General features: G+C 40.1%; 1 protein-coding gene across 2 annotated transcripts; it reads right to left on the bottom strand.

The window, feature by feature from the left end:
• Positions 1 to 4,404: 4,404 nt before the first annotated feature.
• On the bottom strand, positions 4,405 to 12,764 carry prdm2a (PR domain containing 2, with ZNF domain a). 2 transcript variants are annotated; one of them, XM_004554125.3, is made up of 4 exons: positions 12,647 to 12,764; positions 11,176 to 11,237; positions 6,570 to 10,849; positions 4,405 to 6,485 (listed from the first exon to the last, which is right to left on the bottom strand). In XM_004554125.3, the coding sequence occupies exon 3, from the start codon at positions 10,781 to 10,783 to the stop codon at positions 6,602 to 6,604; it is 4,182 nt and encodes a 1,393-aa protein (XP_004554182.1). In that variant the 5' UTR covers positions 10,784 to 10,849; positions 11,176 to 11,237; positions 12,647 to 12,764; the 3' UTR covers positions 4,405 to 6,485; positions 6,570 to 6,601. The 2 variants fall into 2 exon arrangements, with proteins under 2 accessions (XP_004554182.1, XP_012775379.1); XM_012919925.5 differs by lacking the exon at positions 12,647 to 12,764 and adding an exon at positions 12,272 to 12,603.
• Positions 12,765 to 16,813: the final 4,049 nt, after the last annotated feature.

The raw sequence follows: 16,813 nt of genomic DNA, 5'->3' as shown, positions 1-16,813 counted from the left end.
AGCGGGACCTGCCAAGGTAACAGGTAACAAGCCTTCTTTATAAACAGATAGTTTGATCATAGTGATGTGTGAGTGTCATTGTTTTTTGCCCTTTGCTTTAGGTGAGGTCCGAATGGCATCAGGCAAAGTTCTACAGTTCTACATGGATTACATGAACAGTGCCTGTCAACAAGCCAGCTGTCTTTACTGTTAAAACCAAAGATGCTGGAGAAGGTAGGTAACAGTCACATGGCCAAACACGCATTGTGTGCTGTGGAATGCAATTATATTCGCTATGACTTACCTGCTCCCTCTGATTTTGAACACACGGGACACTGTCTGTTCATATCACATCTTTGTAGGTGGTTTGTCTCTGGCCATCGAGGGGCTGTGTGCACAACCAGGACAGAACCTGCACGGTGTCTTACCTGCCAGTGCTGCCACGAGACTACAGCATCCTTGTTAAATACAATGACAAGCACATCCCAGGCAGCCCCTTCTCTGCTAGGATTACTGGTAACTGTCTTTTTACATCAGTGTAGACCATCCATGCAGCCTCTAAGATGGCAGCCCAAAAGCTACAGTAAAGTAATTCATTTCCTTCTCTAAGTGACGATATCATGAGGACGTACCATCTGAAGGTGGGTTTAGCTGCAGATATTCCACTGGACATAGGAGAGCTTGACCTCATCCAGGGAACAGCCTCTCTTACAACACCCTCAGGGCCAGAGGAGCCCTGCCTGCTGAAGATGCTATGTAACGCTCACGTTGGTGAGTGTCCGCCTGATAAGTGAGAAGTTGCTAAACAATGAGACTCAGCAGAATCCAAATACTTTATTAATCCCTAAGTAAAAGACAGAGGGGGGGAAGTAATAAAAGTTAAAGCATGGAGAAAGAAGCAGGAGCAACTGAAACGGGCTGCATGCACACACAAGAATAAGCGTTGTTAACCCTCATCTGTTTTGTCTGTCTGTCTTAGGAATCTCGTTTGTTCCCAAGGAGATTGGCAAGTACCTTGTTAAGATCAAGAAGAACGGTCGTCATATTCCCAGCAGCCCAATTGCTGTTATGATTAAGCAGTCAGAGATTGGTGATGCAAGCCATGTGCGTGTGAGTGGACCGGGGCTGAGCAAGGCCAGGACTTTTGAGCCTGCAGACGTCATCATTGACACTCGTGATGCAGGTATATGCTCAGTGAAAGAATAAATACTAGAGATGGCAAAATACCACTTTTTTTATGTCCAATACCGATATCATAAATTTGGATATTTCCTGGTCAGTGTTATCCACGCAGAAGTTGATATAGTCTGTTATGCAGGTTGTTAGACCTACGGCAGCTGAGATCCTTTGAGGTGAACAGGACTCTTCTAAGGATGTTCTATGACACTGTGGTGGTGACTGCTATCTTTTATGCTGTGGTCTGCTGGAGTGGTGGAACGGCAGAGAGGGACAGGGGGAAACTTAACAAACTGGTCAAGAGGGCCAGCTCTGTCCTGGACTGTCTGCTGAAGTCCGTTGAGCAGATTGGGGAGGAGAGGATGTTGTCTGAGCTAACATCCATCATGGACAACACTTCCCACCCCTGCATGAGACTGTACGAGCACTGAGCAGCTTGTTCAGTTGTAGACTTTTACAGCTACAGTTTAACATGGTTGCACACACACACACACACACACACACACACACACACACACACACACACACACACACACACACTTGTGTACATATCTCTGTACATTTTTATCTGTACATACAAATTTCAGTTGCTTATGTATATAGGACTACTTTGTGTCTTCCTTCTACATTTGTATTTGTATATGTATTGGAATGTAAAAATAATTAATCACGATTAAAATGTGTCCATGACTTGAAAACTGATGATGATTCATCTCATTAATCATTACACACTGCTCTCCCCTACATAAGCTGTACTAATAGGTTAATTGTATCAGTACCGCCCCCGTATTTATTTGGTATTGGATCAATGCTAAAATTTGCAGTATTTTTATATTTTGTCTTTTTTTTTTTTTTAAATGAACGACAATAAAAAAAAATTCCTGGCCTAATTTTTCTTCATATTATTACTGGTATAAATTTTTACATGATATAAAGCTCATATCATGATATAGTAACACCATCCGATTCCAGTCCCTAGTACACAAATTGGTGAGACAAGCCGACTCACATCTGACAGTGAGAGCTCTGTGTGGCTTTCCATGAAGATTTAATAAAAAAGGAAGCTAATTAAACAACTTCCACCACAATGCTTCTCATAATATGCAAGAAAACAGTTCTTGCTAAAGGTGGAAATGACAAATTAGTTTGACCCGAAGACCAGTTGGTCGATGGAAATTACTTGTGTGGTTACATACAGGCAAAGGAAAGCTTAAAGCAGCTGGCGGTACGGTTGTTGGTGCTAGACAGGCTATTCTGACTATTTCAGAAACTGCTGATCTTCTTAGTCTCCGACAATCATCTATAGGGTTTACAGAGAAGTCATTAGAGAATGATCAAACTTTAAACTCCACAGCCTGCCTGAGTATTGTTGCAGTTATGTCCATCCCTTTATGATCACAGCGTACCTATCTTCTGATGGCTTCTTCCAGCAGAAAAATGCATTTTACAGCTTTTCAAAAATCCTAATATAGGAGCATTTCCAACTTTGAAATCCTTTCGATGAAATTGGTAGACATTTGCAGCTTGAAATGTCAGCTGTAATTCAGCTATAATGCACCAAGAATCAGTTTGTGGCTCTCATGCAACATTAACCAGTATTTGTGAATTCACATAAAAACACATTCAGAATGAAGTTATAAGTTAAAAGTGACAGAAATGGCATTACTCTCTTCAGTTAATGTTTGCTCTGGCCTTAACGGAAAGAAATATTTTTAATACACTCAGGCAGGTCTATTCATCTAACTGACACAGACACAGAAGGACTGAGCTGTGTAATGCTCTAGAAAGGCTCAACCAAAAGGTACATATTAACCAGCAGCCCAGCATGTCTCTCAAATGTTAATCTGCACAATCTCAGCTTTTGATGGGAAATGTCTAATTAGCAATTTTAGCTGTAGGTGGAGCTGAAAGACTAACAGTGGTGCAAAGAGTGGCACATACTGAGTAGCCTTTAGTATAGAAGAACAAGGAGGAGTTTGTTGGAATCTGTCAAGACTCAATTTTGTTTGTGTCATCAGATTACTTCTATCCTCAGTCTGCAGGAAGAATGTACTGAGCCGCTTTGATGCTCGTGGAAAATTTTCTGTACAAGCCAAAAGAATGTGGAAATGTGGAAAATGACCAGTTAATCAAATGGCTTCTCAACATTTTTAAATATCATACAAATACTCTCCACTTTCAAGATTTAAGCATGTGCAAGCATACAAATAGAGCATGAAAAAGCTATATATATAGTAAGTAATTAGTAGCAGATAATGCTAACACCAAGCTGTTTTTTTAGGCTTGCCACATTTTCTTTTATCCTCCACTTGTCCAGTTTCCTCAGTTGTTGTAAAGACAGTGTGCATTATCCAGATATTTCCCAGGTTTTTAGCAATTAAGTGTTTGGGAGTCACCTTATTGGTTTGAAGATATTTTTTAAGCCTGTCAAACTTTGTTATCTTTGGCAATTTTTGTCAAGATGTGTACTAGTAGCAAAAGTACCTAAAAATACAATTTAAAATATGTTCTTTGTTGTCTGTTATGTGAAGACACAATAACTGAGTCATCCCTTGAGTTAGGTGCCTTATTTATGCTTGGGTGATTCATAGGTCAGTGCTAAGGAGCTTAAAAAACAAAAAACACTTCTCTGAAAGTGGTCAGAGACAAGGACTAAACTGAAAATTAGTTGGGAAAACAGCCAATGTCCAAAGAAAAACTTTGAAAGACCTTCAGAGAGCTTTGAGAATTCTTGCTCAAGACCACAAGAATAGAAGAAAAGTCAGATTCCTTGGAAGCAAAATATAAAGAATTGAGAGGTTTCTCAACACTTCTTCACAGTAAAGTAAAACAGCATGAAGAATGTGCGGTAGTGAGTTGCTCCTGTTGATTATATATCTTGTAGAATTAAGAATGCTATACTACATAACTGTTTTTTCAAGAATTGGGTCCTAGGATGGGAACTGTGGATATTCTTCCATGTACCAGAGACGAACAGTGCCCCCTCTCTCTTTTAGAGTGCAGAAAAACATGAATGGATTTTTCAAACAGAATGTTGTAGTGTGGTAGAGATGCAGTGGTATTACATTATTATCTACCGTTCTCCTCAGTTATCTGCCATTCCTGAAGTTAAAGTAAGGAAAGTGCGCCACCAGCTGGCCATTGTTGAATACTTTCAGAACACAATCCAAAGGCTGCAGCTCTTTACTGGGATTCTTTAAACTCAACTTGATCCATTAGATAAAGTTTCATATAGACTCCACAAAAAGCTTTAACATTCTCAATTTATTCTGAACACTTGCTTGAAAAACGAAACAAAACTTTAGTGCAAATCATACAGAGAAATTGTTCAAAGACTGATAACATGATTTTTAAATTATTAATAAATATACAGGACTCCATTTACACTACGAAATGCTACAAGCACTTTTCACAGTAAAATAACAGTCTCCCAAAACGTTCTGTACATCCAAGATGTTGAAGACTTTCTGAACGAAAGCAATATTATTAATAATGAGTTTGAAAGTCAAAAATGTATAAGTACCATTACTGTCCCTCAGATACAGGCCATTGTCAAGTTTTAGTTTGAGCAAATTAATAACACTCAGTTCAGTCATAACACAATTACTACCCTGTATAGCACTGGAGCAAACTAGTAGCTTAGAAATTTTTAAATAAACAGATACTTTACTGACATGATGCCACAAACATTTTTATATGCCACTAGAGGTTTGCTGCACAAAAAACAAAAAACCCCAAACAAAACAAAAACAAACCAAAAAATATTCCCATACTGTGATTGATACATGTTGGACTTCATTTTATGCACTTCACACATTAAACTGTTGACAACTGCTGCACAGATTATAAGCAATGATGTAATGCTTGTATGTTACAGATGGAAATATCTTAACTGACTGCACATTAAGTGGGGCCAACACTACAAAAAAAGAAAAAAAAAGAACAAAAAGAACAAAAACACAAAAAAGCAAGCATTTGCAGAATAAGTGCAAAATCAGGTGAGCAAATTAAGACAGTGAAGCCAAAACAAAGATTGGCTCTGTCAGTGTTCTTTAGACATGAACTTAAATGTAAAGCCAGCAGTGGTGCATCAGAATATTAGCACAGTATTTCTGTTTGGGAGTGCGCTGTAAATTCACCAAACTGCAGAGCTTCCCCAGACATTAAGAATTTATCTGTGGTGTCACACATTCAAAACGGCTGCAAAGGCAGCGCTGCGTTCTCAAGCAAAAGCTTTCCAGGTACGTTTTTTATGACAAGAAATGTCACATCAATGCAATATTTCAAAGCATCTTCTGCAAGGCCTGAATATGCAAATTGAGCTACAGTAAGTGATGGTGACTGTATTTGGGTGAACCACCTAAGTAAATTCTTTACTTGGGAAACACAGAATACTTGTTTTCACCACTTTTATGACACATTTAGTCATATTATATACATTAGATGGCACATAGAGCATTATTAATAAAACTCCCATACATGTATTTACAGTAGCAGCTCGGCCAATGACAAAATATGGTTTTGTACTGAGAAGGCTTTAGCATTAAATCAACTTAATCTCACATTCTCATGATGAAAAATGGACTTTCCCAAGTATTAAGTGACGCTGCTCAAATTCATAGTTGCAATTTATCATGATGCTTGTCACCAGTATTACATACACTATGGTTTTGTATGATTCTGTAGGCTGAAGTTCAGAAACAATCATACACATTTACATTTTCTTATCTCTGGCATGTCTTCTGGGTACTTACGCTGGTTACTTCCTAACAGGCCAACAAATGATCAGAGGCAGTGTTTAAGGCCTAACTGCATCTCCAAAAAAAAAAAAAAAAAAAAATTCCATCCCAAATGAATGCAACTTAAATCACAAGCTCACAGACAGCATGCATTAAGAGTTTAAACCAAAAGGCCACAGACAACAGTTAAGAAAAAGTGCAAATGCATGCGGGAAATGATTGCCACCTGCCATCGTCTAACCTAATGAGCAGAGTAGCCCTTCCAGCTCAGTTTTCCCCCCCCCCCCCCACTTCCTCTTCAGTTTGTGACATGTAGCAGTCAGATTAAACTTCAAGTGCAAATCCAAGCCGTTGACAGAAAGTTTCTGCAATGAAGGATAACTCTACAAAACTCCAAAAATACTACAAAAGCATTCAAAGACTTGGTTATACACAAACCTACTCACTGCAGTATCCTTCATGGTCTGTTGTAAGTGTCCTGAATTCAGTTTATTATACAGTATTCTGCAGCCTACAAGTCTGCTGGGTTTACAGTGTCGTTACCAGTTTTCTCCCTTTAAAGTCACTGAAGGAGATCCATACAGCAGAGTCCTGAGAATAAAAATAAAACAGATTTCTTAACACAGCCGTGCTGAGAACTTACACACAAGCTACATGTGCTACTATGTTTGCTACCTGCTGATCCCCGATCGCCTGCTGTGTAGTCATCAGGCTGAAGCGCTCTGCTTAGCACTGCTGGTGACGGATCCGGTTGCTTCTTCTCTCCTCTGGGTGGGAGGCAACTCATCCTTCTGCGGTGCTGTCTGCCGAGGTTTGACAATAGTTATTTTGATGGGAACTCCTTTGACGCTGTGCTGCACTCTGCTATACTGCCGCATGGAGGGGTTAAAAGTGCGAACAATGGGAAGCTCATTCAAGGTGGGCGTCTCTTGTTTTGGCTGCGTGCTCTCTTTTATAATGATTTTACTCCTTTTGCTTGAAAAGACAGTTTGCACTGGTAGGATGGCAGGCCTCTTTGCAGAGGCGGACGTCTGGAGTCTTGTTTTATGTGGAGGTGAGCCTTGTTGTTGCTCTTCACCATGAGGAACCCCTCTATGCAAGTGTCCATCGTTTTCCTTCGTCACAGAGATCCCACATTCTTTCCTTTTCTTTACCTCTTTAGGTTTCTTGGGGCAAACAGCCATGTGTTTGGTTCTGCTGCGACGCATTGTGAATTCCCTGCTGCAGTGTGGACACACAAATAGTTCCTGCTGCTCACCCACCTGTACAGGTGACATTTTATTTGATGAATGCACGGACTTGTTCCTCTGTGGCATGACCCTTTGGGCAAACTTTTTCTTCCTTTTGTTAAGTACTTTGAACTTTACAGGTGGTTCCTGGCTAGGTTTGGACCTGTTTGACTGACTGACTCCGTTTGAAGCATTTAATCCATTTGTAGAATTGGTAGTAGACAGCACTCCATTTTGAGATTTTGCAAAGTGACGTAGAGGTATGGGATTCTTTCTGGGTGTGTATCGCCTTTTATCACTGGCATTGGCACAAGCCAAGATGTGCTTGTGGAGTTCTGGCATGTTATCAAAGCTTTTTCCACATTTGGTGCACCGAATGGCTGTACTGAAGGTCTGTGGGATGTTGTGTGTAGTGAAGTTTGTGGCTGAAGCCAACGAACCAGCAGGTGATCTGTTGTGGTAAGGAAATGGAGGGGGCTTGAAGCTGGGATAGTGCTGGTTAATGCCAAGACGAACATCAGGCCCTTTGATTTTGCCTCCATCTGAAGCCATGACTTTAATTGTTGTAAACAGTTCTTCAGCACCCACATCTACTTCACCCTCTTCCTTTTTCACCAATTTCTTGAGTTCCTCTTGAGCTTCAGGTCCTGAAGCATCTGTGTTGACTTTAGCTGAATTGTTGTAGTTCTGAGGTCTTAGTTTGCCTTTTTCTTCTTCTGTATGAGTACACTGCTGGCCTGGATGCAATTCTTCCTGATGCTGCTTCAGATTGCAAAGATATACAAATTCTTTTGTACAAGCACTGCAAACATAAGTCTTCCCAACACCGTGGAGGCTTGATCGATGGTCAAGTAAAGCAGAGGGTTTGCCAAATAGCAGCACACAGAACTCACATTTGTAGGGCCAGTCATCAGCATGGTCAGCCACATGATGACTAAGTTCCTTCATTGAATGGAAAAGCTTATCACACACATTGCAGATGAAATTCTTGGTGAATGTCTGCTCTTGGACATCATTTTCTGGATCATTTGAGGATTCATCTTCATTAACTTTCTCGGGAGAGGGAGCGGGTTCAGGTGAGATTTCAGGTGCGGAAGCAGAACTGTCAGGGGCTTCCTCAGGTTTTGTGGTTGGTGGCCCTGTCCCAACTGAGGGCTCTGGGTCAGAGTTTGACTCACCCAGAGGAGGACAATCTGATACCACTGAGGTGGAAGTGGACAGAGTTACCGATTCTGCGATGGAGGACACAAGAATAGTGGGTTCCACAGTTTGAGCACTGGGAACAGATACAATCTGTTGCTGTTCTATGTGATTAACAACCATCTGTGTAGGTGCTGGAGGCTCAGCTGTATTTTCTTGTAAGGTAATTGCAGCAGGAACTACATTCCCTGGGGCTTCAAGAGCTATTGTACACTCTATTAACACAGTGTTACTGGCAATGTTGTAAGAGTTGAGTAGGGAATCACTTAAAGTTACAGTGGGTGTGAACGGCACTTCTGTGATAGGTGCTGAATCAACTATTGGTGGGTTGAGAGCTATTTGATCAGTAAGAAACACATGGCCAGGTAAATTTAGTGTTGGGTCAAGTGGTTGGGAAAGTGTGACGAGATTTGCAGAGTTTGTAGTGGCAAATGTAGGCGTTAAATCACTCTCAGAAGAATTTAATGCATTTTCTGCGCAGAGTACCAAGGGTTCAGTAGTTATATTTGGGCCCAATACCTGGATTGGTTGGCTCGAAGCAGTGGAGATAGGTGGCGGTGGTGCCAAAACTGTGATTAATGAAGGAGCAGTAGGGAGCATGGTGTGTGCAGCTGGGGAAGCAAATGCTATAGTGCATGGTGAAGCTGGTTGCAAGGCGACAGGAGTCAAGGAGGCAGATGATGGAGTGAGAGAACTGTGGGGTAGGGTAAGTCCATAGACAAGTCCATCTGCAACAGGCTCCACTGGGGTAACAATGTTTGAACCCGTTACTATGGTGAAGTCTGTGACTAAAGGAGCCTCAGAATTTGCAAGACTTAGGTTTTGGTTTCCAATTTTTATCAAGGATTCTTCCATCACTGCTTTTTGTTCTTCTTCATTGGCAAAAGCCTGTGAACCTGAATTTGACATAGTTTCAGATTCACAAAGGCTCTTTTTTTGCAAACTCAAATCAAGCACAGCATTAGCTAAAGCTACATCTTCTTGTCTTTTGACTGTATTAGAAAGATCCAGAGGTTGCTGGTTACAGGAATTACCGCCTGTCACAGGGGGCCAGTTGTCTGGCAAAACAGGTTTCACTGCTGTCTCCGTCACGGATGTAGTAACGTCATCATTGTCACAGACTGTTTGGTTCACAGGTGAACTATGTTGGTTTTCTATCTGCCCTGTACTTACAATATCAAAATCTCCCAGATCTGACAATGATGACTCTTCATTAGATGTTGGAGTCTGTTGTGGAGAGCCTGTTGGAGAGCCAGTTCTTCTCTTAAACTTTCCTGTTCCAGAAGGTAGGACAGAGATAGAGACAGGTGAGCATGGCTTCTGGCCATCTGTAATGAGCGCAAGTGTCGGTTTAAGGCCATCCTGCTTTTCTAGGAGCTGTTTTAGCTTTGGCGACAGAAACACTGTTCTTTCTTTCTGCACAACTGTAGACTCTGTATTCTGAGGAAGTAAATTCTCTATTAACGAAGATACAAGTGATGATGAAGATGAAGACACAACTACCTCAGACTCCAATTCGGTTTTAATTTGTGGTAAGAGAGGTGGTGTTGCAGTTCTCCTCTTGGCAAGTGGTTGACCAGGTATGTCATTGCTTATAACTGAATCTGCATTTAATACCTGGCTGATATGAGAGGGGTCCAGAATCAGGGCATCCAGTCCAACTAGAGTCGAAGACCCAGAATGGACCTCAGCTGCTTCACATTTACTGACTGTACTTGTTGACACTATCTTTCCATCAATGTAAAAACTCAGATTCTCTGAAATATTGCTAGAGACATCTAACATGTAATGTTCTTCATGTTCCCCTTCATTCTCCACAACAGCTGCAGGCGGTGTATTGTCACCAAGCCGTGTTTGCTGCTGAGATGATTCACTGACTGTTCTGTGAAGGTTTTCCTCTTGAGGCAGCTGAGCTTTTTCCACATGTGTGAACTGCAGCTGGTTCTCGTGAACTCTACGCTCATGGCGTCTCTTGTTGGTGTGGGTTGTGAATATTTTTTCACAGTACTTGCACGCATGATGCCCCTCGGATACTTCTGATGTGTGTGGCTGATCAGTGAGATCTCCAGCTGACAAAAGAGAAGTATTAGAGCTAGTCGTGGATGACGTATGAAGCTGCGTGACTGAATCTTCTGAATCCAGAGCGTTTGACTTTTCATGCAGCAGGTGACTTAAATTTGACGGAAAAGACATTTTGTTTGTATTGTTTTTGTATAAATGTGCCTCATCATTAGCCAAAGCATGGACCTCCATGTGTTTTTCCAAGGCTTGCTTGCTGGCAAACTGTCCTTCACAGTGCTGACAAGGGAAAGAGCTCCCATCTTTCTCAACCTGATAATGAGACCTCATCATGTCAGGTTCCATGTTGGAGTTGACTTGGTAGATCTCCTCTTCTTCCTCCTCCCCTATCTCCTCACTGCCTCCAAATTCTGGTATGTACACACAAGGAGAGTGCTCCATCTTCTGTGATGTCTTGATCCAATTCTCTTAAGTATTTCTGTGACAAAACTTCGGCAGTTGTCACACCTATTGAAAAGAAGAAAAAAAAGAAAGAAATATTGACAGTAAATATGCCTCAGAAAACCATATGAGGGACATTCCTTTTCTTTGACACCAAACACAGCCAAGAATAAATAAAAGCAGTTGGAAACAGAGTGTTTCATGTGGTCTGAACTATGAGGTTTTGGCTCTTGTTATTTGAAACTTTGGCCATATTAAATATGGCCAAAGGGGTGGTCTGACTGTTGAGGTTCACGCTCTAATATTGCAGCATCTCTGGATTAAAATTAAAAGAGTGCGTTCAAGGGCACAATTTTTGTAAAATAAAACCCAAATGAATTGCAGCATCTTACCATTTTCACGTTTACTACAGGCAGATGTTTTCCTTAGCAGATGATCGCACTGAGTTTTCTTTCTGATGGAAGAAGACAAAACACATGGGGAAAAAAACAAAAAAACAACAACTATCAAGACAGTTCCATAACACTGGATGACAGACAAACTCAAACTGCTAATGGGTGAGAAGAGAGAAGTGATCAAAGTAAGCAGAAGTGGCATGAGAGTAGTTGAGCTGGATGCTTTTATCTTTCTGGCTTACTGACTGCTGACTATGCTTTCAATGTCTTGTTAAGCTGTGCTGATGTGAGAAGGATCATGAAGCATCAAATGCAACATAAGATAAAAGACACTTAAGGGGAAAAAAAAAAGCTGCCATGTCAAAGTTATTTTCTGTAAATGTTTAATTTCAATTACAAGTCCAAAAATACTCATAATCTTTGTCAATGACCTCATTTAACCTGGGTGCCTTAAATTACCTGTTAAACTTATTACATTCAATTCACCTGGTGATGGCCGCACAGCTTTTGTTTTTCCTGCCTTTAATTTGAGAAATAAATTGGTGCATTTGGACATTCATCTTCTTGTTGGTTTAACAAAATGGCAGGCCCATCGTGTCCCTGATTTGTCGTAGCTTCTTAGGACTGCACTCGCACTAAACAGCATCAAAATTAGCATAAACCAAGCGTTACGTTTATTTAAGCAGGTTTCCCGTTTAAAACATGTATTTTTATTCATTCAGCATCACTGTTGATTTACTAGCGCACTTGCACCGAGAAGAGAAAACGTAAACAAAAACTCACTAATGCACAGACTATTTCTCCTATATTGCAGATAATCCCGTGGCGCGTTTCTGTAGCACAAATATATCAAAATCGTGCCGTTTACACAAAACAAAAACTGTTCCAGCACCATTCAAGGGCCTGCGAACTGAATAATTAGAGGCAGTCTCCAAACATTCAATTAGGATATTCATTAAAATGTGCTGAAACGCGTTTATTTAATACATATATCACGTAAAATGTAATTATAACACACATTTGTGAATATTTTATATTACTATAATTGCAATTCGTTATATCTTTGGAGTGCGTTCACGCACATCTGCTTCACCTGGTTTGATGACGCTCCCCGTCCTTGCACCATTGCTAACTGGTCACACAACACGTCGTCACATTACTGTTTTGCTACACAGGCTGCTAGCTTGTCCACTGAAAGGTCAACTCACTTTTTGAGTACACACATTTAACTACCCCCAGGATGCAAGAAAGTTGCTTGCAAATTATGCACTTGTAAGTGCCAAGGTCTCGTGACAATGCTGTCAGCAAAGTGAGAGAAATCAGCTGTTATCGTCCATTAAAGTACTAACGATATGCTGCTAGCATGAATGCTAGCTCGCAAGCACTGGCTAAATGTATCGTCGAGTTCGCGACACAACCTTCAAGAATAAGTCAAATAAAAGTGCACGTAAAGGTTTCGCGTACATACTCGTGTTTGCAGACAAACCGCCGCAGATGGACTTCTAATATTCCTCTTGAGCTGCTAGTAGACAGTTGTATTTTCTCCCCTTCCTTAATGCACCAACAAGGTTCTGGCTTTCTGATTGGTCAGACAAAATGGATGTCAAAATTGGTCCAATCAAAAGCAGTGTTGTTAAAGCCCATAAAAAAACTTGAAAGCAAAAGCACATACACGCTATAAGCGAGAGGCAGCCAAACTGTCGTTTCAGATTTAAATGTGAATATTAATGTGGAGCTTGTTTATTTATTTTTTAATAAATGTTAGACATTCAGCTCCAGTTCTGCTGACTTTTACTCTTTAAAAACAAAAGTCCCATCTTCATGTTTGTGGTTGTTAGGTGTGAGAAATCCTCTGTTGATATATTTTTAAATTTATTTTATTATTGTAATTGCTAGCTTTAAAAATGGTCCTCAACCGGAGGCCTGGGAGCTTGAGGGTCCTGCGCACTGCATCGAGTGCTCTTCTCTCAGCCCTTGGTACTCGCCCAGCTTGTCGTTTCCTTCTTATATTCTTATGGCCAGATCAGAGTGCAATATTTACAAAAAGACACAGTGGTACCAAACAGCCTCTTTGGATAATGTGCTGGCATCCGACCCCCAGAGTGAAAGGGGATAATGGCCATTTCAATCTTGCTGAATCTCATAATGAATGATAACAACAGGGGATATTTTAATTTCTTTAAAAAACACTAAAACCAAACAGTCAGTGCAGTGTATGGATTTGACCTGTAGAGGGCGGCATATAATAAACTCTGTGGGCTCTGGGTGCACCTTCCATGCGGGTAATTCTGAAACTTTGATCATTTACAGTAGGACTAGCGCGTTTTTAGACATTTAGAATGAGTAATTCATCCTAGTTCTAACAGTGTTTAGTAGAAGTGTAATTTCAGTTTTTAATTGATAAACGTATAAATATAACTGTTTACAAAAACGTTTCTAAGGATGGAAGGTAAATAGGCACGTATTTTTCTGGTTCATTTACAACTTGCATTGATAGTTAGCTGTTAAATAGATGTTTCCACTTGAATTAGTACATTATTTTCAGGTCTCCTTCATTACAGTTGTCATGTTGTGTCAAGAAGTTTCACGATGTGCACTGAGCACTTCTCTGTTTTCCCTTACTAGACAAGGCACTAGCTCATATTAAGCTCACATCTACATTGACAGACACTTGGCATCATGTCCACCTTAGCGTACAGGATTTTGAAAGCATCTGAACAAGTTCACCAGACTCTTTGTGCAGAACAAGGGTGGTACTCTCATGGCACATGCATGACATGTCTCTTAATTTTATATGTTCTAAGGGGTGTTTCATCATAAATAGCAAAGCTTCATCTATTATATATACATTTCTACTCTATATTCCCACTTGTAAATTCCAACTTTGAAAACCTGAAGTAGTTGGTACAGTGTGGTATGGTGAGCTTATATGCAGTGGCTCTTTAGGGATAAACAGCATTAGGTGGCACATAGCTCATTTAATGGCAAGTTGACTATGATGATGTTTATTTATAGCTTGTCATAGCGAAACTTACCCAGAGCTCCAGCGTGCCTTTCACAGCTGATGGCAATTCCAGCTGTGGAATTATAATGAGAAGTTTCCAATTGAGTCTGCTGGTCAGACACATCTGTCAAGTCATCGTCTAAGCAGGTGCTGAGTGCCTGGAAGTTACGTCAAACACATGGCTAAGCAGTTGGAAATGTGGAGAGGAGCTTTGCAAATAAAAATGCGAATGAGCACATAAAATGTAGAACACAATGAGTGATCAAGCTGTAGTGTCACATCATCGCTTTATTAACTCAGGGAAAAATGTTAGCTTACACATAGAAAATCTTTGCAGTGACACTATACAAAAAAACCCTTCTATGTGCTGACTTGCACAAAGATAAAGTGTGTTTTTAAAGTTGCTTTTGTATCCCTGTGTTTATACTTTCTCCACTCCAGACATTTTATCGGGGAAGAAAAATAATTTAGTCGGATTAAATTGTGAAGTGATTTTGTAATTTATACATTTAAGATAAACATGTTTCATGACTCTATTCATTGGTTTAAACTTGGAGACAGTATTTAAAACAAGGGATACTTAAATGAGTTCATGTAGTAAATGCAACAGCTAGTTTGTGAGCTATAAGGTAAGCCAGTCTATTAGTCTAAAATTATTGAAAAATATTTTCTTTTGTATGTTTTGTTTTTCCTTTACTGTTAAATACAGTTTTCTGTTAGTCTTTGTTAAATTTACTGTGCAAAAGTCTTGATCCATCCCTCATTTCTTGATATTTTGCAAGAAAACTGGGAAATAGATGGAGCAGTTCATTAAAAATGCAAACATATATGGAAGGAAATACAGTGTATATATTGTCCAAAAACAGAGTTTGCATGATTCTAGCAATGTTGAAAGTTGGTGTTTGTTATGACCAAAAACTACTCTGTCTGAACTTTCTTAGACAAGCTTTCTTGTAATTTGTGTAAGTAGTTTTCATGAGTAATTCTCCAGGCTTCTTTAGATTGATGCTGTCTTTTGTTCTGTTCTCTGTCAAGATGATCTCACGTTGCTTCAATAATGTTTAGGTCTGGGGTGTGGTGATACCAATCCATGACTGTGTGTTTTTCTATCAGGTAGGCTTTTACTACATTAGTAGTGTGTTTTGAATCATTGTCATACTAAAAAAATGAAGCCATTGTATTCCATGGTGGATCAAACTCTGACAGTACTTTTCTGTGTTCATAATTTCAATTTTGACAAGATCACCAACACCACTGGCAGAAATTAAGCCTTAAACAATGACAGAAGCACCAACAAGTTTTGCAGACACTCACTGCTGTACCGCTCTCAGGATCTTCTCCGACATATTGATGATAATTTCAATCAATCAATGACCCTAAAGTTAGGGCATCCACTGGCTATGTTATGCTGTTGGGAATGTTTGAGTACTATAAATCGTATGAAAGTTGTACATTGTGGTCCTGATTATAAAAGGAAAATTTTCTATCCTGATAAGGTGAGCTTTTTTCCACAATAACAACACCTCTGTCTACGGGGTAACTCAGGTCAGCAAATTCTCTGATGAGTATGAAAATTAAGTTAAGTTGAGTGTTAAGTTCTTATGGTCAAAAAATAGAATAGAATATTTTTTTATGTCAAAAGGTTGAACATTTGCTAATATTTTTGATGAGCGATTAAGAAAGTAAACTAAAGAAAAGTGTGTCCTGTGCAGCAGGAGCCAGTTTGTGCCAATAACACTGTGCACAATGAAACCTTCACCATCATACAAGGCAAAGAAGGAAAGAGAAAGACGTGTCCTACAACATTCTCATGTATCAGACAGATTACTGAGCAGAACACTGGTACAAAAACAATAAAGGGTCTCTTATAGGAGATGCATGCCACACACCCAGACAAAGACTTGCCTGTAATCAGACAACATGTCACGTCACTCGGACCAAATAAAAATTTTATTGCTTCGTGTTGTTGCATGCCAGATGTTCAGTGGAGAATATGTAAATGTCACACACAAGTACAAACTGTGTGTAAAAACTTGATCCTGCACACATGTGCATGTAACTCCAGCCCACTGTATTATATCTTGTACTTGCACACATCACACTTACATGCTAATAATCCCCTAAAGTCCATATAAAGCATGTGCCCTTCAAAATCACAGCCCCGATTTGCTTTTGCATGCAAACACACATTCAGAGGTCACACTAAACCCCATCAAGGAGCATGCTGTGTATATATAGACACCGTACACACGTATATAACTCATAAAGGCACATACAGCATCAATCTTCTACCTGCTCTACTATCTCCACCTCTTTGTGAAAGCAAATTCAGTTTTCTCCTGCATTATCCATAATATATCTGACTACACACACACACTGTTTCTGCATGTCACTCAACTTTGAGCACCCTCTCTTTAGTTTTCCACCCCCACTTGTGGGCCCAGCTGTCTGTGCCACTCAAAGGTCTATAGGCTGACATTTTTTCATGACATCACAAACCCCTGAACACTGGTGAACCGTAGGATCGTATTCATTCAACTCCAAGAGATGAACACTGCAGATGCACAGGCACTTGTCTGAGAGTACGCTCATGTTTCAGCTGACATTTGGCAAGAGGTAGGTCACAAGCCA

The sequence above is a fragment of the Maylandia zebra genome, linkage group LG20, assembly GCF_041146795.1.
Source record: "Maylandia zebra isolate NMK-2024a linkage group LG20, Mzebra_GT3a, whole genome shotgun sequence".
NCBI lineage: Eukaryota > Metazoa > Chordata > Actinopteri > Cichliformes > Cichlidae > Maylandia > Maylandia zebra.
The sequence above is the reverse complement of the archived record's forward strand: the minus strand, read 5'-3'. Positions and strand labels throughout refer to the sequence as shown.